General features: G+C 41.0%; 1 protein-coding gene across 3 annotated transcripts in view; it reads right to left on the bottom strand.

Moving 5' to 3' along the window:
• ADCY8 (adenylate cyclase 8) overlaps positions 1–27,168 on the bottom strand; it is a 184,593-nt gene that overhangs the window by 62,334 nt on the left and 95,091 nt on the right. For all 3 annotated transcript variants that reach the window (XM_084621340.1, XM_084621341.1, XM_084621342.1), the window contains 3 exons: positions 21,826–21,953; positions 14,614–14,772; positions 8,451–8,721 (listed from right to left, as the gene is read on the bottom strand). In XM_084621340.1, coding sequence (XP_084477466.1) covers positions 8,451–8,721; positions 14,614–14,772; positions 21,826–21,953 — 558 coding nt within the window. The remainder of the gene's footprint in view (positions 1–8,450; positions 8,722–14,613; positions 14,773–21,825; positions 21,954–27,168) is intronic.

Here is a 27,168-nt window from a genome sequence, read left to right as displayed (position 1 = left end):
ATAAACCTGCTGGTCCCCTTGGGTTAAAAATGCAATGTTTTAGATTATGTTGCATTGCAAACCGTAACAGCATTTCATGCAATTCATTCAATGAAACCTACAGAAGTTTAAAATAACGTCTGTTCCACTAAACACATACAGTATAGTAGGTGGCTGCTTTCGTGTCATGTTTTGTAGGGGCTTTTATGTTTGTGGTTCCACTGAACTATATCATTGTAATGTTTCCAGATTTTGCCGCTGCATTACCAAGGAAACAGGGGACTGAATTCAGTGGTCAGTCTCAGCAAATTAGAATAGAATTCACAGAAAATATGTAAAGGAGAAAAGACAGTGAAGTTACTGGATGTGTATAGTCAGGGAACAGATAGTTTGGAGGGGAGGAGAAAGAAAGAGAAACGTCCCTGTCTGCCTCACCATGTGCCTGTTCATATGCTTTCAAACAGACAGTGAGCTTCTCTACATTGGTATGTTCCAACCAGCATATGTAGATCACAGTTATGCCATATTGGTTAACATCATTCATATACATCACTTTTCATGATCGTAACTGTGGTAGATTTTTTTGTAGATCATTTTAATTGTCCTTTTCCACCACTGATGACGCAAGTGATTTCTGTGAAGTTTCGAAAAGGACAGATGGTGGAGATAGTAAGAGTAGTGTTTAACTTTGAGAACAGATGTAGAATTTAATTCCATGAAGGAGTAACTCAACCCAGTGTAGCAATTCATTATGCAAACCACAAGACAGCAGATTGAACGGGAAAACTTAAACATTATTGTCTGCTATAGTCCCAATGTTTAAAAAAATGCTAGTGAGTAGAAGGGATATAAACTCTCAAACTTTAGGGTACAAGACAACCTCTAATTATTAGGGGTTAGGAAGAAATGTTCCTTGTGGGCAGGTTAATTCACAGCTGCCTGTTGCAGGGCTCCTCTGATGTATCTGGTACTGCCCGCTGCAGCAGACATAATACTGGTCTAGATGGACCAGTGGTTTGAACCCATAAGGCAATTTTTATTGATTAGGAGACTCCATGCAGATAATGGAATATGGAGTCTTTCCCTGGTCCAAATTCAGAGCATGGACAGAAACGATCTTAAGCTGTTACCTTCTGATAAATGTTGAGTAGCACATAAGAAATGAGAGTGGTTTTAGCCTAATTACCACCACAAAATACAGCTGAAGTGGCAACCTTATTTGAAGTCCTGGTACAGAGGCCAAGGATGAAATAATCCTGAATAGTAAATTGCTCTCTTACACTGCATAATTAGAAGAGAAACTTTAGAACACAGAAAGCCAAAAGAGCTTAACACACTATGGCTCAAATCCCTTCCAATATTGACGTTGATGGGGATTTTGCTCTTGACTTCAATACGGCTGGATTTCACCCTTTAAATGTTTTGAGAAGCCCTTTTACTTAGTCACAAAAAAGGCAGCACTACCAAATTTTCGGAAAGGGAAATCAATTAAACATTACCCTAAAAACTTTCAGACATATCTAGGTCCCCATCTTATCGCTGGTATGCAAAAGTTAAGATGTATGCATTAAGGGCAGATTCCAGTGAAATCATTAGGAATCTTTCTAGAGTCAGAGTTTCATGCCAGAAGGTACCACCAGAACGTCTAATCTGACCTCTTGTAAATCACAGGCCAATAAACTCCAGCTAGCCATCCCCAGACCAACCCTATCAACCAGAATTAGATCAAAGTATTATAGCCGTCTGGGGCTTAAACTATTGCATGCCACAGGCAGAGAACAGGAAGGACCGAGGTGCACAAATGCCTGAGGCCCCAGCAGTGACAAGGAGTTTTTCAGTGATATATACCCAGATGATTTTGGCATTCATGCCCCATGCTGTAGAAAAAACCACAACCAGCGTCCCTGCCAATTTGATCTGGGGGAATAACTTCCCATCCCCACATATGGCGATCAGTTAGACCCGGAGCATGTGAGTATGAACCAGCCAGCCAAGCTGAGAGACACAATGCTCAGTACCACCTCAAATCACTGGCCCACTCTGCCAAGTGTTCCATCTGCAGGTATGGACATCTCTGATACTTCAGAGGAAGGAGAAAAAAAAATAAGGGTCCTTTCTGATCCCTACTGGTGATTGGGAGAAGCCCTGGATCATGAGATTTGAGATTTTAGGAACATTAGAAAATGTGATTGCAATGTGTTGTGGATCACACCTAATAACATCCTTTCTTTAGAGGTATATTTGTCATTCTCCAGACTTGAAGGAGTTAATTTAAACTTGGGATCTGTGGCGAAGCTATTATGGATATTCTGTTACAGGGATGGAGGCTTGAAGCAGTGCTTGGTCTCTATAAGAACAGGATCACTTCAGAGGCTGAAGTGTTTTGGTCTCTTCAGAATTAAGTCCAGCTCTGCTGGAAACAGAGGGAGACAAGTGCCTGATGTTTTAGCAGGGTAACTCTTGATTAATTGGGGCAAATTATCTCACCTCACCTCAGCAGGTGACTAAAATTATTTGGCTTAATGTGAAGTGAAGAATCATGCTGCTTTGTTGCTGCGTATATTAACTAATTGGTTTAGAACTACTGGTGACTAAATATGCCACCTAATCATGACAGGGGTCACAATGCAATTTGCAGTGGGACAAGGAGGGAAGCGGATTGAAACAATCCATATTTCTCCGGGAAAAAGAAGGACAAATCCCAGCTGAACATGATGTAATATGTCCATCTTTCTCTCTCACACAAACAAAGACACTGACACAAACAGCTTCTCCCTAATGGGCAATAAAAATCAAGTAATAAAAGGTTATCTGTGTGTCATTGACCAAGGTATGTGCTCTAATCCACTTGTGCCAGCACATCCCATGCTTTGTTCTTCATTTGCTAGGGGAACCAATGTGGAATACTTGCTTCCCCACCAAGCCTATGATGCTGTCTGGTCAGCAGCTATATGGAACAAATACTGGTGATCCATATAACTACTGAGGGCCAGATGCCGCCACCCTTATTCATCCAGAGTAGTTCTTATTCCCCGAGTAATCCCATTGAAACCAACAGGGCTATTTGCAGAGTAAAGTACTACTGAATATTAGTGAGGGTGGCAGAATCTGGACCTAATGATTTGTTTTTCCATATTAGTGAGTGACATTGAAAGACAAGACATAGTGTTTTCAGTCACCCCCTACTGGCAGAGAAAGCATTGTATATACAGTGGTCAAAACAAAACAGTTCCACGTTTGCCAACAGATGCCCTACTGTAGAGTTATCACATTTATTTATTCTTCTAAGTCTAGGGAAAAACTAGTGTCTATGATATGAGTGTGGTTAACGGTTGGCAAATGTCTTTTTTTTTTTAAAGGCAACGGTTCTGTGTCTGTCTGTCATATGCACAAATGTGCATGCATGCAACGGTGTGCTCTAAAGGTTTTATTGACCTGAGTTTGGGGATAGCCATTGTACTCAGGAGTTAGGCCTAACCTCCCAAATGAACAGCACTGAAACCTTTATATCATGCAATGACATATTCTATATATCATGATCATCAGCATTTACACTACAGTAGCACCTTAAGACTCCATTCAGAATCAGGGAACCAGTGTACGAGGTTCTACTCAAACACAGATGAAGATGTGTTACAAAAAAAACAACTTTAGAAATGTTTCAGAGAGATTTGAAATACTGCATGGGAACGATATTTCACTTCCCTCTGCCTGTAAAACCAAGCTTCTTTAATATCACGAGTCCAGCTGTACTGAAGAGGAAAGTAATAATGAATACATTTTTAGAAAACTCTAAGAATGACTTAAGTGAGATCATCCATGCAGATATCACTAGCCCTTCCAGGGTGAGATGCAAGTGCTGTATATCTCATGGGAAAATAGGGCAATATCCCCTTTCTAACCACACAAAGCTCCTATGTGTTACGCTGCAGGACCACAGTATATCTAACCTTACCCCTGCATTAGTCCGGGGTGAAATCCTAGCCCTGTTAAAGTCCTGGGAGTTTTGCCATTGATTTCAATGGAACCAGGATTTCATCCCATGGGGCAGATCAGTTGGGAGTACGTTGTCTTGACAATTTACATCAGCTGAGGATCTCTTCCTGGTGCCCATCCTGTACCTCAGACCAGTGTAATATTAAGGGAAAGGAGGAAACATCCAGTAAGTTGATAGGTTTAAAATAGGCATTGTTTGATGTTGTCAAGAGATTTGGAATTACAAGTATGTTCCAAGGGAGGGCGAGGATTACTAAACAGAGATCTAGTGAGGCGGATCAAAAGGCATGAATAATGCAGTTCAGCACATGGTTTCCAATTTTTCTCATGCCTATTACCGCCACCCAAGTGAAGTTGTTATAATTTGTTTTTCACACAAAACTTTTCCAGTTTGACAGTACAATGCATTTCCCAGTGTTGTTTAATGCTTCAGCTGCGAATCCTTATCGCGTTGAAACCAACAGCAAAATTTCCATTGACTTCATTGTGACTAGGTTTTGGGCCTTAGCATGTTAACACCTTGCAATCATATTACTTCAAATATTTGGGTTCTCTCAACTCAAGAGGCTCGTACTTTGATATAAAAGAGTTGCGTGAGACAGGCCCATTACTTGTCATCTCCCAGTGATGCCTGTGGTAGTTTTGCATAGACAGGGAATATGGGTTTAGGCCCAAATAATGTTGGAAGAAGTAGTAGAATACTTCCCATTAACCCAGGGTTCCTTTTTTTTTTTTTGTAACTGAAAAAATACAAGAAAAAACGCTGAGAGAGTTTCAAGGGGTAGGTTTAAATACTTTTGATTCAACATATTCCAGCTGAATTGTAATTTAGTACTAAATCTAATTACAATATTATCTATATCCAATTAGTGTGGAATTGGGATTGGTTTTGTTGTGTAAACAAAAAAGATCCAGAGTCAACTTAGTTATTCGGAATATAAAACTTGGCCAAGTGGAATCTTGGACAACTGATTGTGGTGCCAACAGAGTTTTGTTTTGCCTCCTGATTTATTAGCCAGAAGAAATGACACTCTGGTGGACCTTAAGGGCTGTGTTTTCAGTATGATGTAATGCAAATGTAGACAGGCTACTCATACTACCATTAGCTAAAAAAGATGGCGCATTCGAATTCCCATTCACTGAGCTGAATGTTTCCTTTTCGAACATGGGTTAATTGCTTGAGTCTTGTAGTGTATGACACAGGCACAAGCTCTCAGGTTCAAGTTCCACCACTAGATGGGCTAACATTGACACCAGAGGGCAGAATCTGGACTTCAAAGTGAAAAGACCAAAAAGCGTGAGAGGGCAAAAACCAGACATAAAATAAGATAAATTGAAAACAGAGGGTGCAGAAATATATTGAAGTACAGGAATCAGAGGTCAAATTTTAAAAAGTTAGTTTTCAAAATAAAAATACACACATTTTTGAAAAAAATAGGAAGTATTCCCTCTGCTCCATTTTGTCACCATATATTCCTAGTCCAAGGGCCAGATTCACAAAGACATGGAAGCAGCTAAAGATGCTCTATGTCAAAGTCCTACAGAACTGCATAAGCATGAAACAGAATTCTATGAAAATTATTCTAAAAGTAATAAAATTGAATAGAGAGCAATATATCCTTTCTGTAAGTTTCTTTTTTACAGTGGAGTGCTATAGCAGGGATATGATTTTTTGTTAAACACTACAGGATGATTAAAATAACAAAAGACAGGTTTCCATTGTCTATTCAATCCTGTAAAACTATTTCATAGGGGCTTTTGGCACCAAAATAAGAGGTTGACACTAGGAATTGTATCTACGTCTCCTGCACTTTATGACCCCCTGCCCTTTTATGTTTGACTCCTGATCTTTACAACAGTTGTTCATACTTCTCTAAAATCAATGGAATTCTTTATACATTGTTTATTAGATGTCTGCATTGGTAACAGTCACCAAAACAATCACTAGAATATGTGCATTCACCACAAAGCTGTCAGATTAGCATGTAACTGCATCCCATTTGTGTCAAATTTCTTCAGAGTAACATCAGGGGCCATATTCCGCCCTTGGTTTCAACTTCTGTAAAGCACAGACAGAGAATCCAATTCCACCAACTATCCATATACCACAGGGATTGGAGACTGTCTGTGCTTTACAGAAGGGCCCACCCATGCTAATAGCTCCATTCCACTAGCCTTACAGTCCAGGAATATTGGACATGGACTAAATTTCATTATGGCCACTCACAACCTCGGCGTAATTCACAACCAAACCTAAGTCACAAGCCTGGTAACTTTAGCTTTTCTACATGTGTGTGATGTGTAGATGGCTTATTTGGCCTCTAAATCAAATCTCATACCTCCACTCCCCGCCACTCGCATAGGCTACCAGTCCAAAATAAATTAGGGAAAAGAATTTGAAATGTGATGAATTGGGGCTTGGAGGAGAGAAATCAGAAGAGACTCTAATCTGTCAGATTCAAATAGACTCGGCAAGACCTAGAATTAAGCCACAGGTACCAGATGAGTTGAGTTACCCAAATCTTGTTGTAACTGATAATTTTTTAGTGAGGACATTTGAAAGGAACTGGCAAATACTAAAGCAAATCCAGTGCTTCGCTGTTGAACAGCTGCTTCTTGCATCTCTAACCTCCTCTGCTACAATTGATCTTTCTGCTGATAATTAACATTATTAAATGCTTAATCTGTCCAAGGCTGACCAGCCCTTGGAGAAAGATACAAATTACTAGCATAATTCAAAGATGCCATCTGATTTCTAAGATTATATTCGCTGCAGCCCACTATTAATGAACAATAATGCACACTATATTGACTTTACAATTGAAAATTACACAATTGAATCATGCATGCAGTGATTGGCTAATTAGAGCATATACCCAGCTAATTAACTGTTATATAGTAAAAATGATTTATGTTTTTAATACTGGGATAAATAATAGTCAATCAAAATAGGGAGAAGCCATCTTCTGTTGATTTAGATTCGTTTTGTTGCCATAAGGTGCAAATCCCTTTGAAGATACGTGCATTGATACACCTTTCAGTCATTTTCACAGACTTTTTATGGGCTTGTTAGATGGAAGGAGGTCAACAATGGTATAAAACAATAGCTCTTTTTCTTCATTGTTAGCACCATGATAAGGTACAGTTGAGAATATGGACAATGGGAGAATAGCCCAATCTGCAACATTTTTTTTTTTGGCCTACAGAAATCGGAAAGGGAAAGAACAAAGAAAGGGAGAATGTTGAGAGAAGTTAATTTTAGCAACACACATGCACTCTTTCATTCCCAATGGAATGAAAATAGGGATATAAGCTGACAAAATGATGTGAGAGCTGAAAGGAGTTATACATGCAGATAAGCAAATACCCATATAAAACGTATGTTTTATGTAACCGCAAACTGTACCATGCACCATTTTAGTCTGAAAGGACAAAGACTTTTCACAAAGAATTGATCACTTGTGAGGGTTTATCACTCTAAGCAAGAGACAGTTGACGAAGCAAGATCTTCATACAATAAAGCTTTAAGTTCTACAGACGTTTCAGCCGACTAGGACTAAGTACATGCAGCAAAAGAAAGAAAATATGTCATTATAGATCTCTCACATACCAATGGAAAGCAACTCAAACTGATCTTGTTTCACTATGACTCATCAATCTTTCAAATGCAGTAGAAAGAGTGGTGTCTTAGGGCATTTTAACCTTTTCATCTTTAATTCGTTTTAAGCAGACAGGTTTCATAACTGATTTTAGGACTGTGAAAAATTATTGGATCCCCAGGATGCGAACAACTTACATAAAATGCTTTTGAAAAGGGTCTGATTGAGAGCAATCTAGAGAGACATTTCTTTCATGTTATTGCTCCCTACTTCTCCTTAGCTAGTCAAGATTCCAGTAACCCCCTGTCAGGGAACCATAATTACGTCCAGGACTTTTTTTTTAAGCTAATAAAGAACGAATGTGAAGAATAATGATACTGTTATCACAAGGTGCATATTAGTCCAAATATCTTTACTTGGACTCATGCATCGCTATGTTTGCATATCCCACACAACATACACCTACTTGTCTTGACTTTGCCAATGAATACAGCAGAGCACTGAAAATATAGTGTGTTGGTTAAATAGAGGTTACACATGGTGACTTGCCCATCTCGTGTCATTTAAGGACATTGGTTTTACATTTAATTAACTGCTTTGAGGTTTGGTACAATTAAAACTCAGCTGCAGAGTATTTAATTTTAGTTGGACCAAAAAAACCCAACCCCTGCCCCTTCTCGTCATGAAACCTTGGCATTTCCCCGATTCTGATACATAGGTTAATTCTGTCCTGAGGTGATTTGTTTAATCATCTACAGTTGCAGTAAATGTTAGAGAAAAGGTTAAAGATGAATTTGTTTCCTCTGAGGCTTTCATTATTGAGACGCATTCAAGCATGCTTTCATAGTTGATGACATTAAGGAAAGTTTGACTTACGTTCTGTTTTCCCACTATGTTATCAAATGGGAGTTCAGGGCTCCATGATCCTTCTGTAAATGTTGCCCCACTGTTTCTCCTGTCTGAGATGCTGACAGATTCTTTCACAATGTCTTCAGGCAAAGTCAACAGACTCTCCTCGGGCTGTTTTATTAAATAGGTCTCAATGTTATGTTTCCTTAAGAATTCGTTTCTTTCTTTACCATGTCCTTCTTCAACTTTATAATCCCCATTCAGGCAGTCCAGAGTGGCTTTGGAGATGTGGATCCTCCTGCGTGTATGACACAAGTGGTACTAAATGCTGATTGCATATTTTGACAGGAAGGACTATCAAGAGCTTTACATCATTATTTAACATTATAGATAAATGCTCTTTTTGGTATTACATATGATTTTACAATAATTAAACATTATAAATGGTTACATTTTAGAGGTGCTGTGTAATCACTCATGATCCCCAAATTTCTTTATAAACACAGGCTCCAGTTCTGCAGTGGGAGCCCAAGGTCAAACACTGGCACCAGCATGGAGCCCCATTCACTTCCATGGGATTCCATGCAGGTGTAGGGATCTGCCTATATTATATTATTATTATTAATTATTTGGATTGAGGTCTCACTTGGGAGCCCCAGCCACGCACCAGGACCCCATTGTGCTAGGTACTATACACACAAACAGACAGTCCCTGCCTCAAAGTGCTTACAATCCAAGTATAGGGCAAGGGACAACAAATGGATACCGACAGACTGAGGAGGGAGTACAAGAAAACAATGAGACACTATTGGTGAGCATGGTATGCAGTGGTATCAGACCATCACCAGGCTAACATGGATCAGATTGCAGGACTGGGGCTTTAATACCAGAACCTGATGCCCTTATGATAAGTAGGACCTTACTCCAGGAACAGTCCCGTTGATTGCCATCAGACTACCCCCAGAGTGAGGTACTATTCAGTGTGAGCCAGAGCAGTGGTTTTCAAACTGCGGATCATGAACCAGTACTGGGTGGCGGAATGTAAGGCACTGGGTCGTCGCGGCTCTGGTCAGCACCTCCGACCGGGCTGTTAAAAGTCCCCTTGGCAGTGCTGCCCGGCTAAGACAGTCCCTACCTGTTCTGACACTGCACTGTGCCCCGGAAGTGGCCAGCAGCTGGTCCGGCTCCTAGGCGAGGAGGCCACGGGGCTCCGTGTGCTGCCCCCCTCCCTATCCCCCCCCCCGAGCACCTGGCTCCCCGAAGGCTTTGCACTGCTTCTGAGAGGTGCAGGAATATGTTTTCGTATGGTAGTTTAAATGAGTTACTTGAAGTTCTGCATTAATACACCTAGTGAGGAATCTATTTGTCAGAAAACATTTCCTGGATCTTTTTATTTTGGTCTGTATTATTACTTGCTGACAGGTATTTTGAAATAAATTACCTAACTAATTGAAACTGGCATGATTCTATTGTGTTATTTTAACAAACAGAATAGTGTGTGCAGAATTCTTAATCTTTTGGAACAGAATTCCCCCAGGAGTAACATATGCAGGAGATACACAGAGCTAGATTTTGCAGTGGCATTGATTTCAATAGCTCTGTGCTGGTTTACACCAGCTCAGACTCTGGCCCATAATATTTCCCATCCCACCTCTTTGCAACCCTTGTTTTGCGGCCTATTTGGTGCCATTGCAGATTTATACTATGTAAAATCCTAGCGATAGACCTAGAAATTTGTGTAGTAAAAAGGGTATGGGTTTAACCCTTTGTGTTAGTGACTACCTCCTCCAAGTTGCTGATTACACTTAACTCCTCTGAAGTGCCTGGAAGTGAAAGAATCCAGAAAAACACAGAATCAGGAGCTATATATAATATGAAACATAATTTCACAATAAAAACCCCAAGAAATTAGAAATATTTACATCTCAATCCATTTAAAACCCAGGGCCAGATTTTCAGCCGATATAAATCAATGTAGCTGAATGGAAGTCAATGCATCTATGCCAATTTAACTCAGAAGAGGATCTGAACCATTGTTTTTTCCAAAATTTCCCCCAAGATGAATGGTCTCTAACAATAAAATTACTGTAAAAATTGTTTCCAGAAGGTAAGCAGCATTTGGCCTGGATTTGAAAAAACAAATAGTCTCTACCTGAGAAACAGACTTTGTTTCCAAGCTTATAAATCCAAAAAGGCTAAATTAATTTAAGTAAGGGACTAAATAAAAAAAGAAAAGAAGATAATACATTAGTTGCTAGGGTGACTATCTTTGTGCTGAGTTTTAGTCTAATATAATTTCGGAAGATTGCATTATAAACTCCTGAAATGTGGGGCTTATAATGGAAACGATAACAGCGCTCAGTAGAGCTGTGATCCTGGCTACTGATTTAATAAACATACTGGGACAAAATATTAATAAACCAGCTGGTGGAGTCAAGAATGGGTTTTGGTTCCACCTTACATGCATTTGATTTTTCTTCATCCATTTAAAATGTATGTTGAAGTGGCCTGATTCTGGGCTCACTTAAAATGTGTACATCAGGAACACTCGCATTGAAGTCAACGGATCTAACCCGTTTTAGAAAAGGTAAGACCGGAATCAGACCCAAGACTTTTGAACGTATTCATAAATAGGTATCTTGAAAAATCAGTTATCATCTATGTCTTATGCAGGAACAAAAAGGTTAATTCCATAATGCACAGTGACACATATCATGTATTAGAAATAACAGCCCTGACTTTAATACACAGAAAAGTGACTCTAAAAATAATATTCTGGGATTCCGTATGTATTCTCTATCAGTGGGTTCTGGATCCATTTGCTCATTTTAGAGCATATCCACACAAACATTGTATGCCAAGCTGCAATAAAAATCTACAGAGCTCCAGAATGCCACGCACTAACTGTCTGTGTGTACTGTACTTATGTACATGAAAAGTTCTCTGGTGCATATTGCCGTACTGTGGTTTGAAACAACCGTAGGTCAAAGTGCACTAGGAAACTTTTACTGAGCAGCAGCATGGTCCCACACGGACACTTAGTGTGCGGGACGCTAGAGCGCTGTAGATTAACACCCCAGCTAGCTGCACAGCAAGTGCTTGTGTAGACATGCCCTAAGGAAGACAGAAATGATTGATCTTTCATTGCAGCAAACTGCATCTGAGATCTGAAAGTCAAGGTGTATTCTTTGTGCTCCTAGTCACTAGGTGTGAAATTCACCCCCTTGCGAGCTAAGGGCCAGGTTTCAATCTATGCACCACTGAAGTCCCACTAAGCCCCACTATTGAGGGCCTAGGTGGGATTTATATGGTTAGGGCCCTACCAAATTCGCGGTCCATTTTGGTCAATTTCCCTGTCATAGGATGCTAAAAATTGTACATTTCATGATTTAAGCTACTTAAATCTGAAATTTCACAGTGTTGTAATTGTCGGGGTCCTGACCCAAAAAGGAGTTGTGCGGGGGGGTTGCAAGGTTATTGTAGGGGGGGGTGCAGTACTGCTACCCTCACTTCTGCACTGCGGCTGGCGGCGACGCTGCCTTCAGAGCTGGGCGGCTGGAGAGCGGCAGCTGCTGGCCGGGAGCCCAGCTCTGAAGGCAGCGCCCCGCCAGCAGCAGTGCAGAAGGAAGGACGGCCTGGTATAGTACTGCCACCCTGACTTCTGTGCTGCTGCCTGCAGAGCTGAGCGCCTGGCCAAAAGTCACCGCCCTCTGACCGCCCAGCTCTGAAGGCAGCACAGAAGTAAGGGAAGCAATGCTGCAACCCCCCCAAAATAACTTTGTGACCCCCCGCCCCAGAACACTCTTTTGGGTCAGAACCCCAGTTTGAGAAACTCTGGTCTCCCCCATGAAATCTGTATAGTATATATGGTAAAAGCACACAAAAACCAGATTTCATGGGGGGAGACCAGATTTCACGGTCTGTGATGAGTATTTCATGGCTGTGAATTTGGTAGGCCCTATGTATAAATGCATAGGCTTTGTGTTGTGCACTTTCAGTGAAGGGGTGAAATTCAACCCACTACAATACAGATTTGGGAAGCAGAACTTGGCTTGATCATTTTGCTACTGAAGACCAGGCTGAGTATGATGCAGCTTGTTCCTGTATTGGTTCTGTGGTGGTAACACTAATGAAAGTGTTTTGTCACTCCTGTGTGCACATGTGACTCAGGCACATACAGATCATATATGTTGGGAAAGGAGGAGTCATTTTTCTGAGCATAACTACACTTTAAAAAACAATACTTAGAAAGGTTTCAGAGTAACAGCCGTGTTAGTCTGCATTCGCAAAAAGAAAAGGAGGACTTGTGGCACCTTAGAGACTAAGGTTAGTCTCTAAGATGCCACAAGTCCTCCTTTTCTTTTTGCAAATACTTAGAAACCAATTACAGGCAATACCAACAGATTGGTAAAATGACTCATTTCCCACAGACTTTAAAGACAATTATTCGGCAGTCAGTATGGGGGCAGGGGTACTGTATCTGCAAAATCTCTACAACAGCCTGGAAACATGGCTTTTCCATGCATTGCTTAAGGCAGATCTAGGTAGAAGGGGGTGTTCTAAGGCACTTAAAGACCGAACTAGTTAAGCACAACTCCCACTGCAAGAACTGGCAGTCACACTAAACTTCATCTGTTCCAGACTTCCCCAGATGTTGCTTCTATGCTCCAAGGTCCTGACCCTGCAACATTAAAGTAAATAGGACTTTTCCCAGATACACCAACAGGAACAGGACCAGAGCTTCAACAGGGATTTCTGAGGCCAGCATGGCACAATTGCTTGACCTTAACAGATCTCCAAAATCGTAAGTGGTCTGGCTGCAAAGGGTACTGAGAGTGGTTGACTCACCACAGCAAAGATAGGAATTGTGCATCTCAAAATGTGTTGAGATGCAGGTCATATGAGGCAGAAATAACTTTTCAGCCCTGGGGCAAAGCAGACATCTCAGATGAAGAAACACGAAGCAGATGGATGGCAACATGTATATCCCTACATATACAACTGCTGCTGTAAAGGTCACAAAGCACAGATTAGCAGCTCAAAGCATCAAGTTAGTTGTGAATAATCCCTGCAGGGTAAGTTTTCCAAAACTCTATGAAATTAGGTTGGCAGCTCATGAAAGATGCAACAATGCTCCCACAACTTGTGTAAAATCATGGGAAACTGCACCCATGTTCCTCACACCAGCATTTGGAACCAAAGAACTTAGAAGTGAAGTCTGCATGCTAGTCAGAAGAGAGAATCTTGAACCAAAGGTATATCCATAAATCTAATGTCCGATACTGTGTCACAGGGTGAGCTGGCCTTTTAAGGGGTTTGGGGCTCACCCTCACCTGTGGCAGGTTTAACTCAGCTCTTCAGGTAAAGGAAATTAGTATAATGAGCATGTGAGGGGGGAACTCAGAACCAGGTCTGCTAAAAAAATATGAGACAGCTTGTGACCATTCAGAGGAGAGTCTAAAAGGGGCAGGAGGAGAGTTCCACACAGAGACACTCCCCATAGGGTCCCAAGCAAAGGCCTGGATTGTGCAAGCCTCCAAAGATCAGGAATCAACTGGGAAGGCTGGAGTGAGGGGAGGAAGTTTGCGATGAGGACTGGGACCAAGAATCCTGCCCCCAAGGTCTATGATCTAGCTAGGAAGGCTGGATGTAAGCTCTGTGTTGTTTTGTATTTTACATCAATAAATCAGACTCTTAAAAGGAAAGAATGACTGAGAAAACAGCTGCAGCGTGAAGTGTGATTAACGGGGAAAGGAAGGAAACTGAGGGAGCAGCAGGGCTGGAAGCCAGACCGGGTAAGCTCTGCTTCATTTAGGAATAGTTATTGACTGAATACTATCACTGACCATTTGCAGAGAGCAACATTCTCTTTCCCCCAGCCAGATCCACAACACCCAGGCTTGAATGGCAGGCAAGACGGCAATGGAAATGAGATCCGCTGACCTTCCCAGAAGATCTGCATGCCGGGGGTGGCGCGGTGGGGGCAGTCAATGGCTATCTAAGAGGAGGAACTGACATATGTGTATTTTGTGACAATCTTTTGACCAGCCTTTGCTAAGTGCCATTTTACAAATATCACCAGAAGGATGCTTTCAACATTGCATCAAACCTATTTAAATACTGAAAAGAGAGTTAATTTGTCAAAGGCACACAAAAATTATACAGCTGATGGTATCATGCTCCGTCTTACCCAGGAATTCCGCCTGACTCGAGTTTGTTTGCAATATCCACATCCCATGACCAGACATCAAACTGCCACTTCCGTAGGCCCAGCACCCCACACAGCACTGATCCAGAATGTATTCCAATCCGCATGTCAATGTCATGCTTTGTTCTTGACCTAACATATCTGTTTTTGTTAAGGGGTTAAATACACAAAGAAATACAAGATCAGCTCATGCCATCAACTCCATAGAAGGCTGTAACTATGATCCATATGGAAAAGTCACATCTTTACTGCATCGTAACAACTGTCCTGTAGGTCTTGTCAGATAACAGGGCAGCTGCAGAACTAACATCATTCAGAGGTTTTACGTGTTTAAAAAATGTATAGTCCATAAAATGCAACACCAATTTGACATGTAGGGATACTTGGTAGCCTGGTACAATTAAGAGATAACATTCTGGGTCACAGAGTACATGCAGTCATAAAATAGGTCAGAAACCTGGATTATCACAGAGGTGCTTAATTGCGGTTTGATGGCAAACATATTATTCCTATTTTACAGAAATATCAAAGGAGAGAGAGAGAGAGAGAGAGAGACGTTTAAATGGAAGCAACCATACGGTCCACGGAGTCCTTTCCCATAAAAGCATAATTGAACATTTAACACATCAAGAGAAACTATTATAGTTAAGTATCAGAGGGGTAGCCGTATTTCTCTGGATCTGTAAAAGTGGCAAAGAGTCCTGTGGCACCTTATAGACTAACAGATGTATTGAAACATAAGCTTTCGTGGGTGAATACCCACTTCATCAGATCCCACGAAAGCTTATGCTCCAATATGTCTGTTAGTCTATAAGGTGCCACAGGACTCTTTGCCGCGATTATGGTTAAGATATACAATGTTCTCATTCTATCCTCCTCCTACTTGGAGTAACTCATTACTTTCCAAAACATCCCTTTTCTGGCTGACATTTTCTAGGGTTGGTCTTCGCCCAAAGGTGAAATATTTGTTAGAGGGTTTGGACAAAAATGCTTCTTAGAATATGAAGGGATTGAAAAAAATATATACATTTCCCATTATAACAAAAATCCCTGTGATCTTTTTTGAGCGGCTCTGAAGTCAAAACGGCTGGGGTTGCATACCTAAAATCTGGCATGGAAATAAGCCTTATTAAAGAGAAGTATCTTGGGCCATGTCTACGCTATGGGGACTATAGCAGCACAGCCAGGTGCCTTAGCTTTACCAGCATAAACCTATAATGTAGATGCATCCTACAGCGATGGAAGGGGTTTGTTTGTCCACTATTGTTGGACCACCACCTACCTGAGCAACAGTTGCTATGTCGATGGAAGCATTCTTCCATTGACCTAGTTGTGTCTCCATCGGGAATTAGGACAGCATAGCTATCGTTCTCATGAGCCTGGATTTTTCACACCCTGGAATGCTGTAGCTATGTCAACTTAAATTTTAAGCATAGACCAAGCCTTGGGGTGTGCTTGTAAAAATTGGAGATTTGCCCAATTGAAAATTGTACCCTGCACACTCACAGAGTACATTTTTCACAGGGCTTTGCATGAAGCTGATAAAATATGCAGCTAATGGAGGTTGTGTTATGTATGCACGCATGACTATCTTAGCTATGTAGCGAAGGTGCCAAAGCCCCGGCAGATCTTGTGAAATGTGACAGGGCTAGGGAGCACTGCTTTGCTCTTTGTATGGTTTGCAGAAAGAAGCACTCCTCTGATATGTTTTAAATGTGCCAGATCTGAGGAAAGAACAGAATGCCTTCCCCAACTTCCCAACATACCAGGTTCACAAGGAGAAGTGCTTACTTTGGCAGCTCTCCTAAGGGGCATGGGACATGACATGTCCAGGTTGCCCATGATACAGATAGTTCCAGATTTATGAGCTTGCATGCACCATTGCCATTTTTTTCCCAGTCTAAGGAATGTTGTGCACACAAAGCCAATGTTGAGAGAATGTTACAGTTGTCTGGAAATCAGGAAATGCCAGAGATAAGTTGCATAAACAACCTTCAGCTCTGCCCTGTTGTGTGTATCATGGTAAAATCCATTTTACAAAAATTGTTCTCAGAGTTGACATTACTAGGCAACTTTGTTAACAGTCTCAGAAAGAAAATCATGCGCTTGATCATCAGCTGGTTTAAATCAATGTAGCTCTACTGAAGTAAATGGAGCTCCACCAGATGAAGACTTGAGCCAAAAGATGGATTTACAATGATCTTACACTAAATTAGTACCTTCCTTTCAGACTGATTCCAATGCAGTGTACGTGGAGACACTAAACTAACTTTGCATCCCAGAGGTGGTCCTTCCAAGGACTTTGCCTGGGCAGTGTGGAGCAGCTCACAACTAAGTTACCTGTGCTATACCTACTGGGAGGACAAAGAGCGTATTGTCTTCAGAGCTCTCAATCTAACACTATTAATGAACTCTAAATTTTCCTTACCGACCTCCCCCCCACTACTGTTTGCACTAATTAATATCCTTGCTGGCAGTCTCAGAATAAATAAAGTGCACGGCAGGCTGAAATTTGCTATTTCTTTGTACAGTCCCAGTCCTGCTACCACTGAAGTCAATGGCAATGATGCATGATCACACCTTAGGACAGACAAAGAATAAACAGCTGTTTCACAATTCACGAGCTGCACATCATAGACTCAAATCTGACCTAGACAGATCATGTCTAGGGACAAAAGGATAAATCACCAGTTTCCATTCAATCCTTGGCCTTTGATTGCTGTCAACAAGGACATCAATGCAGTGTGTGAAATTGAGTTTCAAAAAGGGAGAAAAATTATATAAAAATGAGAGGATTCTAGAAAAAGCAATTCACCTTTATTGCCCTCTCCTGCACATTTTCTTAGAAAAATGATGACTATAATATGTTCCTATGCAGCTGTTATCCTGCTAGCCCAGCACCTACTTGTCAGATTCAGACACCAGGAGGTCTCAGTGACCTTGGCAAGAGGGATGAACTGAGATTTACACCTTGATAAACTATTTTTTGGCACATTTCCTCCAATGTATTGAACAAAAACATGTTTCTCTATAAACAACAAGCACACCCAGCTTTCTTACTCCACCAACATTGTGTTCAAACACACCGATTGTGGTAAATGACTTGCCAGTGTCTCTTGACCTCTTGTCTCTTGGGATTCTGAATTTTGCTCTGCACTGCATCTTCACTGCTATCTTCACTGCACAGCATCTTCACTATCTTCACTGCAACTATGCTCATTTTTATACCAGCTGAGGAGCTAGCCCTATATGATTACCAAAACCAATTAGAAAAGGCACCTAATTTTGAATAATTTGTGCTATGTCAGGGTGTTCAAAAACAACTTTTGAACGTTTTAGTGCCAGGGCACTTTCTTTACCATACATAAATCTCTCTGAATTCATATATAACAGAATAAGGAGTAGGTGGGTCAGGTTTCCCAACAGACCAATACGACAGGTCAAAAAGCAGTCGTTTCTTGGGAAACAGCAGGAAACTTGGCAGGTCTGCTACTGAGATCATGCATGGTAGCGGCTTTTCTTGAATTAATGTTACTTCGATTAGAGACTATGCATAGACAGACTGGTTTATAATGAAGACAAGCTGTTACACTATTTCCTGAGTTGAGTTTCAGTTGTGTGGTGAGACTACTTCTCCTGTCATAATAATAAATATTCTTTCAGCTGGCACTTTAGGGGGCAGGTATCCCAGACACTTAGCCATCCAAGACTCCTTGACCTGCAAAGTAAGTGTGTTGGTAAGGTTTGTTTGGATTTCCACTACTGTGCAGGGAGACCCCTGTCCCTTTGATGGCACTAGAATTCACACAGCCACACAACCTCCCTTCTCCGAGTGAAGTAAGCCTCAGGAACAAAGAAATTCCAGGGGGGAGTTAGCCCCAGGCCGAGAGAAATTCAAGCCAGCTGAGCAATCACAGAAGCCAGCTTAACATGGACTGTTGGCCACCTATGTTACCACAGATTCATAGAGTTTAAGGCCAGAAGAGACCATCTAGTGTGTACCATCCTGTATATCAGTGGTTCTCAAAGCCAGTCCGCTGCTTGTTCAGGGAAAGCCCCTTGCGGGCCGGACTGGTTTGTTTATCTGCCGTGTCCACAGGTTCGGCCGATTGCGGCTCCCACTGGCCATGGTTCGCCACTCCAGGGGCGGGAAGTAGCACGGGCCAAGGGACGTGCTGGTCACATTGCACAAGAAGATCCCATTTTTATTTGGCCTCCAGACCCTATTGTTACTGTTATAATTTATTTGTGTTACAATAATCCAGATGATCTGACATAAGATTGAATAAAGGGATGCAGAGATAGTAGATTCTATTCTTGCTAGGTCCTTAGCAGCTCTGTCTTCTTCTTCTGTTAAATTTGGGTATATCCATACAGCTGCATGGGAAGTGGTCAAAGCTACAACTTGATCCTGGGAAGCAGTGACTCTGAAAAAGATTTGAGGGTTCTGGGAATAATCAGTTGAACATGAGCTCCCAGTGTAATGCTATGGCCAAAAGAGCTCATGCGATCTTGGGATGCCTAAAGAGGAGAATCTCGGGTAAGAGCAGAGAGGTTATTTTACCTCTGTATGTGGCACTGGTGAGACTGTTGCTGGAATACTGTGTCCATTTCTGGTGCCTACAATTCAAGAAGGCTGTTGATAGATTGCAGAGGGGTGAGACAAGAATGATAAGAATGACTGAAGGATTAGAAAACATGCTTTACAAGATAAACTCAAGGAGCTGAATCTTTTTAGCTTATCAAAAAGAAGGTTACGGGGTAACTTGATTACTGTCTATAAATATCTACCTGGGTAACAAATATTTGATAATGGGCTCTTCAACCTACCAGAGAAAGGTACAGCATGCTCCTCGGGCTGGAAGTTGAAGCTAGACAAATTCAGACTGGAAATAAGGCATAATTTTTAACAGGGAGAATAATTAACAATTGCAACAATTTACCAAGGGTTGTATGGATTCTCCATCACTGAAGATTTTTAATCAAGATTGGATGTTTTTCTAAAAGCTGTGCTCTAGAAATTATTTTGGGGAAGTTCTATGGCCTGTGATACAAAGGAGGTCAGACTAGATGATCACAATGGTCTCTTTTGGCTTTGGACTCTATGAAAAAGCCTTATCAGTAATGAGATCCCAATGTGCTAAATGCTGACAAATACATAAGGAGACATGGGTTCCTGTCCCCAGGGAATTTACAATCATTGAGGAAAAGTGACCTATGAAGGACTTGGCAGAAGATATGTTGTCAAGTTTGTACAAATGACTTTATCTATATAAGATGGACAAGGTGGGTGTGGTAACCTCTTTTATTGGACAAGCTTTTGATCCACACAGAGCTCTTCTTCAGGTCTGGGAAAGGAACTCCCAGCGTCACAGCAAAATGCAAGGTGGAACAGATTGTTAACATAAGTAGATAGCACATATTGTAAGGGATCTTTCAAGGTACTGTGGCCTGTTAACACCTCTGCAGTCTTAGGACAAAAAGAGGGGGTTAGTGGGTTACTACACTGCATATATTTATATACATAACTGCAATATTTAATATTACTCATAGGGCTTGTCTTCACTACTGGAAGTCGACCTAAGTTACACAACTCCAGCTACATGAATAACATAGCCGGAGTCGATGTACCTTAGGTCGACTTACCCCGGTGTCTTCACTGTGCTGCGTCGATGGGATACACTCTCCTGCCGACTTCCCTTACTCTTCTTGGGGAGCTAGAGTACCAGAGTCAACTGGAGAACACTCTCTTGTCAGTTTAGCAGGTCTTAGACCCACTAAATTGACACCCGCCGTATTGATTGCAGCAGTATCAATCTCCCCGGTAGTGAAGACAAGCCCATAGATAGCTTTTTTCCACCTATAACTTCTATAATTTGTGCTTTACTTTGGTTGTGGGACCCGAAGGAAAATATCCACCACACTCTGCAATACTTGGTCCATTAGTTTTGTCAGCTCCCCACCTAGAGATCAGTAACAGCAAGGTCCATTATTTAGTTGCATTTTTATTAATTATCTTCAAGCTCCTCTTAAATTCAGGACACAGTAATATAGGTGCAGTCCACAGTAACTCTCTAATTCCATGGGACACATCCAGGATTAGGAAGGAAGGCAGGTGGAAAGGTGGGAAAAACAGGAAATGGAATACACAAGAGATTGGAAAGGAAAACAGCAGTAATAAGGGGAGGAGTTTTGGTGTGGGACTCACTGATTTGATAAGGAAGGCAACAACAGGAGGAGCATTGGGAGAAGGATTCATTGGACCAAAAAGTGGGTGGTTTTGAGGTCATGGGTGAAAAAAGCCAAGAATGCTTCTTTTGTAGTATTGGAAATTGGGCACTAGCAGGGCAAAATACTTGACTATAAATGGGCTGCTGAAGCCTGATAGTTTCAGTGCATATATCTGATCAAAATATGCAGAACTGGCATTAGGCATAAGTAGACTAAGCAATTGCTTTGGGCTCTGAGCAGCTCATGTGGCCCCCTACTAATTATTAGTATGAGTTGTGGGGAGTGGGTGGAAAGGTTCCCACAATATTCCTGCTTAGGGCTCCCAATGGGCTTGGATCACCTCTGAATACCGTACGCTACCAGAAACAAAGCTATATACACAATGGGGGTTCAAGCTGTAACTAAAACGTTCATAGTTCTGGTAGAGTTAAGAGGCAACCTTAACAGAATAAGCAAGCCTATTTAGCTGGCAAATCTTATATAACTTATAAATTTCTCTCTGACCTAGTATTCATATAAAGCCATTGCCACTGCTGTCTACTTACTGATCTTTGATTGTCAAAGAGATTATAGAAAATGAGCCTGCCTCGTTTTATCCTAAGCAACCTCATCTTTAAAAAACTGCAGCAGTGAAAATGAATAACTGCTAAATTCCAATCTGTGGAAATACACTGGCCATTGTCTCCTCCTCCACCTTCTTACTATCATCTTAGACGTTATGTTATAGATTCTAAATCCTAGTATTTTACTTACATTGATTCAGTTTCTATGAATGTGGACCTGGTGCTACTTCACAGATAAAAAAATTCTGTCTTGCTCCAGTAAGTCAATAATCCATCTCTGAAGCCAATGCACCATCAAGATAATATTTGAAGAGTTAGTCTGTCTAGCAATAAAAATGCTTAAATAACAGACCACAGGACAGTAGCAACAACACAAGAGGACAAAAAAGAAAAGAATTACCTGATAGTTTTGATCATGCTGAGTCCCATTTCAACACAACAGTGTGCATGGTCTTGGCGAGGTTCCGGGAGCCCAGAAACACAGTAGTAACAATCCCCCAGGATCTTAATTCTAAGGCAATGATGTTCCTAAATTAAATGTATCAAAACAGAAAGATTTTTAGTAATGGATTTGTATTTGCAACACAAGCATGGAGGTGGCAGTGAAAAGATATTGGAAGGAAATGTAAAAGGTTTTCACTATACTCTGTGTGTGTATGTGTGTAACTAATACTACCTTGATTTGTTCTGATTTTGAAAATTAGTGCCTTTATACTTCTAGAAAAAATATATATATACAATTACTTATTTTTTGTGGGTGTCTGAAGTTCTTATTGCAGGTGTGTGAAGTTCTTAGCAGGGTTGGATGAGAAGTTAGGCAAAGGTCCCAGAAGCTGCACAGTGGGTTAACTGGAGTCTCACATTTATAAAACAACAGAAATATATAGGGACTGATTCACACCGTAACGTGCCCTTCCACTGACTTCACTGGCCATGGATCAGGCCCACAGAGAGGAACAACACATTCCCTGTCCGGGAAGATATTGAACACTGGGGACAGGGAATAAACAATGTAGTAGGAAGGAATTTCCATGGTTTTCCTCCTCTGCCTCTGTCCCTTACAAACAAATCAGAGCATATATCCAGCAATGAAATGTGGTCCATTACATTTAATTATAGTAAGAAAACAGTTCCTTAGTTTCTCATGAAGCAATTACTGAATGAAGGCTACAGGCAATGTTTTGGAGCACCTCTACCCCTCTGTGACAGAGTGCTAGGTATGAAAGCCTGAGTCAGCATTCTGTTCACAGCTGCTTCAATCAGGCAAAGCAGATTGTGCCTAATTTGTGGGTGGCTCAGGGCAGAAAGGCTGATTAAGCCATTAGTCAGAGCCCACAAATAGGCACAGGAAGTAAGTAAGAAGGAGGGGAAGCAGGCAGTAATAGGGAGAGAGAGATTGCTCTCCCCTGCTTGTTAACGGCACTATGTATGATGTGAAGATAAATAAATAAACTGCACAAGGTGTTGGACCAGCACAAGGGTTTCTGTGTAGTCTGTCGACTGAGACAGAAGCAGGACCCAGGAGGACCTGTTACACCCCCCCTCCAAGATGTTTGTTAAGGGAAAAAACAAGCTTAAATAGTTAGATTTAAAGAGTTATTTATTTTGCTTTGGATTTTTTTTCATTTTTTTCTGTTATCTCTTTGTTCAGGTCCACAAGGCAAGAAAATATAGAACAGCAAAACCTTTTGAATCATACCTCCAGGAGCATTTTCCACCTCTTAAAAAAAGTTTTTGCTTCCAATAAAATTGCAGACATTTCCAGAGCTTGATCCAATACCCACTGAAGTCAGCAGACTCCCATTGATTTCAATAGGCTTTGGATGAAGCCTATATTCCAAAATAAAATAAAAAAACAGATGTCATTGGTCACAGATACAGTACATATTTATTTGCATACCATCCAACTAGAAATGTTCTTCAACTTCAAGGGAAACTGTAGTATTTCATCATATATAAAGATACTTCTGGAGTCTATAGTAATGAACTGAAACACCATATTATCCTGTTTTTAGATCATTACTTTGGCATATCATTTTCTAGTGAAACAGCACTCAGAAACACCCAAGTATTCACGGGTTCCACTCTCCACTGTACTTGATGAAATAAAATTCATTTTTTACAAAATCCCCAACCCATCAAAGCACTTAAGACTGTGTTCAATTGTAAGCATATGCTTACGTGCTTTGCTGGATTGTGGGCTATGGTTGAGAATCAATGTGCTGTAATTGGAATTACAGGGTTCAGGGGTACAAATGTGGGTTTTCTAGAGCTGGAAGAGACTTTTCATGATGAAAAGTAGTTTAAAAAATATATGCACTCTAACACCAGATCAGTGTATGTTTGTATGGTAGCAGGAAACCTTTGCAGTAAAGACGCAGACATACAGTACAAGGGAAGCAGTGTAGAGATTTCTCAAACTCCTGCATTAACAATAAAATCTGGTCTCCTTTATCTATAATATTTATTTTAGCTCTTTTCTCCTTGATGTTCCAAGCAATCTCCAGTGTAAGCTGTACTTCAATCAAAAGAAATGGAGTGGGAGCACAGGGGTGCACTAATAACACCGGGGAACATGATGACTGCAGGTGTCATACAGCAGCAACTGCCAGTGCCTGCCATGCCTCTGGAATCGGTTATTGGCAAATTGACTCTATGCTATCATTTACATTACTACAGAATCAAAGTGGAGCCTTGAAAAATAGCCTCAGAATATTCCTTTCAAATACTTAAGTGGTGAAAGTGACCTAATTACAGCATCACTTGGGACCAGAGCTCCCAGTGAAGTCAACGGAACCTTTGGGTATGCAGGGAAGGTGAAATCCAAGCCGACTGTAGAGGCCAGATTAAGCTTATGCACCACATAAGTGCTACTGAAGCCCTCAGTGGGACTTGAGTGGTGCATAGGCCTTGGGCTGGCCCTCTGTACAGGGGTGGATTTCACAATGAATACAGGATCAGGCCCTTGCAGTGCAATGCATTGCTTTTGGAGTGTAACAAGGGATGTTAAAATGAAGTAAAGCTTCTAAAACTGTAAACATTATATCTGCTCCTCTCCTCCCCTTACACACATGCATGCACACTATTGAACTACTAGTAATTCCAGTTAGGGCTAAAGGGATATCTTTTCTGATTGGTTTGGGACACCATCATTCCTAACACAGAGGTACGAAAGGTTACTTTCTGCTCAGAGATGTGACTCCAAGTCAAACAAATTTATGTTGGTGGAAGTTGATTAGTGATACCAGAACTTTTACCTTAAAGAGTTTCTGTAGCATGTTCCCTCTACAAGGTTCTAGGCACTTTTATAATTACTAAAGAACAGAACAAGAAGCAATGGTCTTAAGTTGCAGTGGGGGAGGTCTAGGTTGGATATTAGGAAACACTATTTCACTAGGAGGGTGGTGAAGCACTGGAATGGGTTACCTAGGGAGGTGGTGGAATCTCTATCCTTGGAGGTTTTTAAGGCCCAGCTTGACAAAGCACTGGCTGGGATGATTTAGTTGGGATTGGTCCTGCTTTGAGCAGGGGATTGGACTAGATGACCTCCTGAGGTCTCTTCCATCCCTATGATTCTATGATCCTGATACCCATATTCATAATAAGCTGCACTGCTTCTCAAATAGTCCCATTGATTTCAGATGGATAAATTATATTTTGCTTTTATGCTGACATACTATAATAAGCATTGTGTAGTATTATACTGATAGGAGGCCACTGGAATAAGGTAATGGATTGTTGAACAGATTCTTTTCCACCGGGGACAATTACAAAAATGATCAGTTGATGATTCGCCATTCTAATTTAGACAAAGAACAAAAAGTGGTCAACTTCCAGGTAACAAAAGGGTCTCTGATAGAGTAACTCTTATTAGGAAAAAGTCCTTCCAGTGATAAGCTTGTATGTGACACTAATATGCCTGGTTATTCTTGAAATATCAGACTGTTCCCTATAACACTTATTCGCCATTAACCAAGTATCTAATTTGAAATCTCATGCAAAACTGGAACGATCTCAGTGGTTTGGATCTTGGTGCCTCTTTAAAAACAGTGGGTGAAATCCTGGCTTAATTGATGTCAATGGTAAAACTCCCATAGATTCTAATGGGTCTAGAATTTCACCCTGCATGTTAACCATCTGTATAAAAAAATCCCCAAACCAAATTGTTGCCAAAAAGAACAGTAATGTAGACAAATGATAAGAAATACACATCCTTACCTGTCACATGCTAATAAGGGTTTGTTGCATATAAGTGTGAATATATGTGTGAGACCGCTGACATATTTTTAGCACGACGCTGGCTAGATAGATGCTGCCCCCTTCAGAATACCACCTCTACTCTGTTTTATCGAGCAAGCACCCTACCCTCTCTTTTTAAAATCTCTCCTAGAAATGTCTCTCTTCTGTGATGGCCACAATGAGTCAAGAATATTCAAGGTCTTACCTGCCTTGTTTTTGTTTTATAAAACAAACCCTGAACTGAATCATTGTGACGGGCTCAGTGTCAACGCGTGCGGGAGCTGAGTAACAGTGTCACTGTGCTGCCCACACCAATTCCTCCTGCCGTTTATTTCCACCACTTGTGTCACATCTAAAATTTAGATTGGGGAGGGACCAGGGGTCAGGTTTATTGGTTTATGGCTGCTCTGTGCCACTGGAGAGGTGCAATGCAGCAGAAGTGTGGCTGTAAATTTGGACCCAAGTTACCTTTTGGAAGTGCCCAGCACATTTCTCAGTCAAAGGAAACAATAAAGAGGAATAACCTGCCCTGCCTTTAGTATTCAAGCCTATTGCTGTATACTAGCCTGATTACAATAGATGATTAAAAAGCTGAAAGCTTATGTAAAGTGAAATCCAACTTTATGCAGAAAAAAAAATCAACTGCAAAATGATCAAAATGCTTTTAAAAAAGAAAGATGAACTGGTTAGAGCAATATTTCAAACCAGCAGTTGCTATTCTGCTCTTTGATGATGTCTCATTCATCCTCTTCTGTTCCTTATGTTCTCTTCCTATTCCACTTCCCTCCTGGAACCCCAGAAATTCTCCTTTTGCATGTGAATGACAGGCAACACTGCTCAAAAATACATGCATTAGTATCACTCATCCCCCTGTGATTAGCATTATTTTCTGTTGGTTCCGATTAGTGTCAAACTGTCTACTGGAATACTTCCTTTCCCTCTAAATCAGTTTCTTGTCTGATTTGAATGACAGTGTTTAGGGGCCTGATCCTGCCATCCTCACTCAAGCAAGACTTCAACTGAAGTCAAAAGCAGTTTTCCCTGAGTAAATTGAGCAGGATCATGCCCTAGATGATCAGCAATAACAGTTCTAACAGAGATCCTTAGCAGTTAATAGGGAGTTTTTCCCCAATCCAAAACACCTTAACCCAGAGCAAAAGGGAATTTGCAGTCCTACTGTAAACACATGAGCTAATTATGACAGAGTAGCATGTGAATGATTTATGCTTTGGCTTATTAAAAACACCAGCAGTGACTGGAAAGAAAGCAAAGCAAATTGGCATAAAATAGAGCTGAAGAAATGAGTTGCTCAAATATCAAACCACTGAAACACACAAACAGAAACTTCATTAACATTTCTTGTCTCCTCAGGCAGAAATTCCAAGGAAAAAAAATAAAATAAAAAGATTGATTGCATTTCGTAAAATAAACCCAGCTTATCAGAGTTCCAGCTGCAGTGAATTAATCATTCCACCCGCTTTTCAAAGGAGCCCAAAATGTTCAC

The sequence above is a fragment of the Lepidochelys olivacea genome (genome assembly GCF_965140295.1).
Source record: "Lepidochelys olivacea isolate rLepOli2 genome assembly, chromosome: 2".
NCBI classification, from domain to species: domain Eukaryota; kingdom Metazoa; phylum Chordata; order Testudines; family Cheloniidae; genus Lepidochelys; species Lepidochelys olivacea.
The sequence above is the reverse complement of the archived record's forward strand: the minus strand, read 5'-3'. Positions and strand labels throughout refer to the sequence as shown.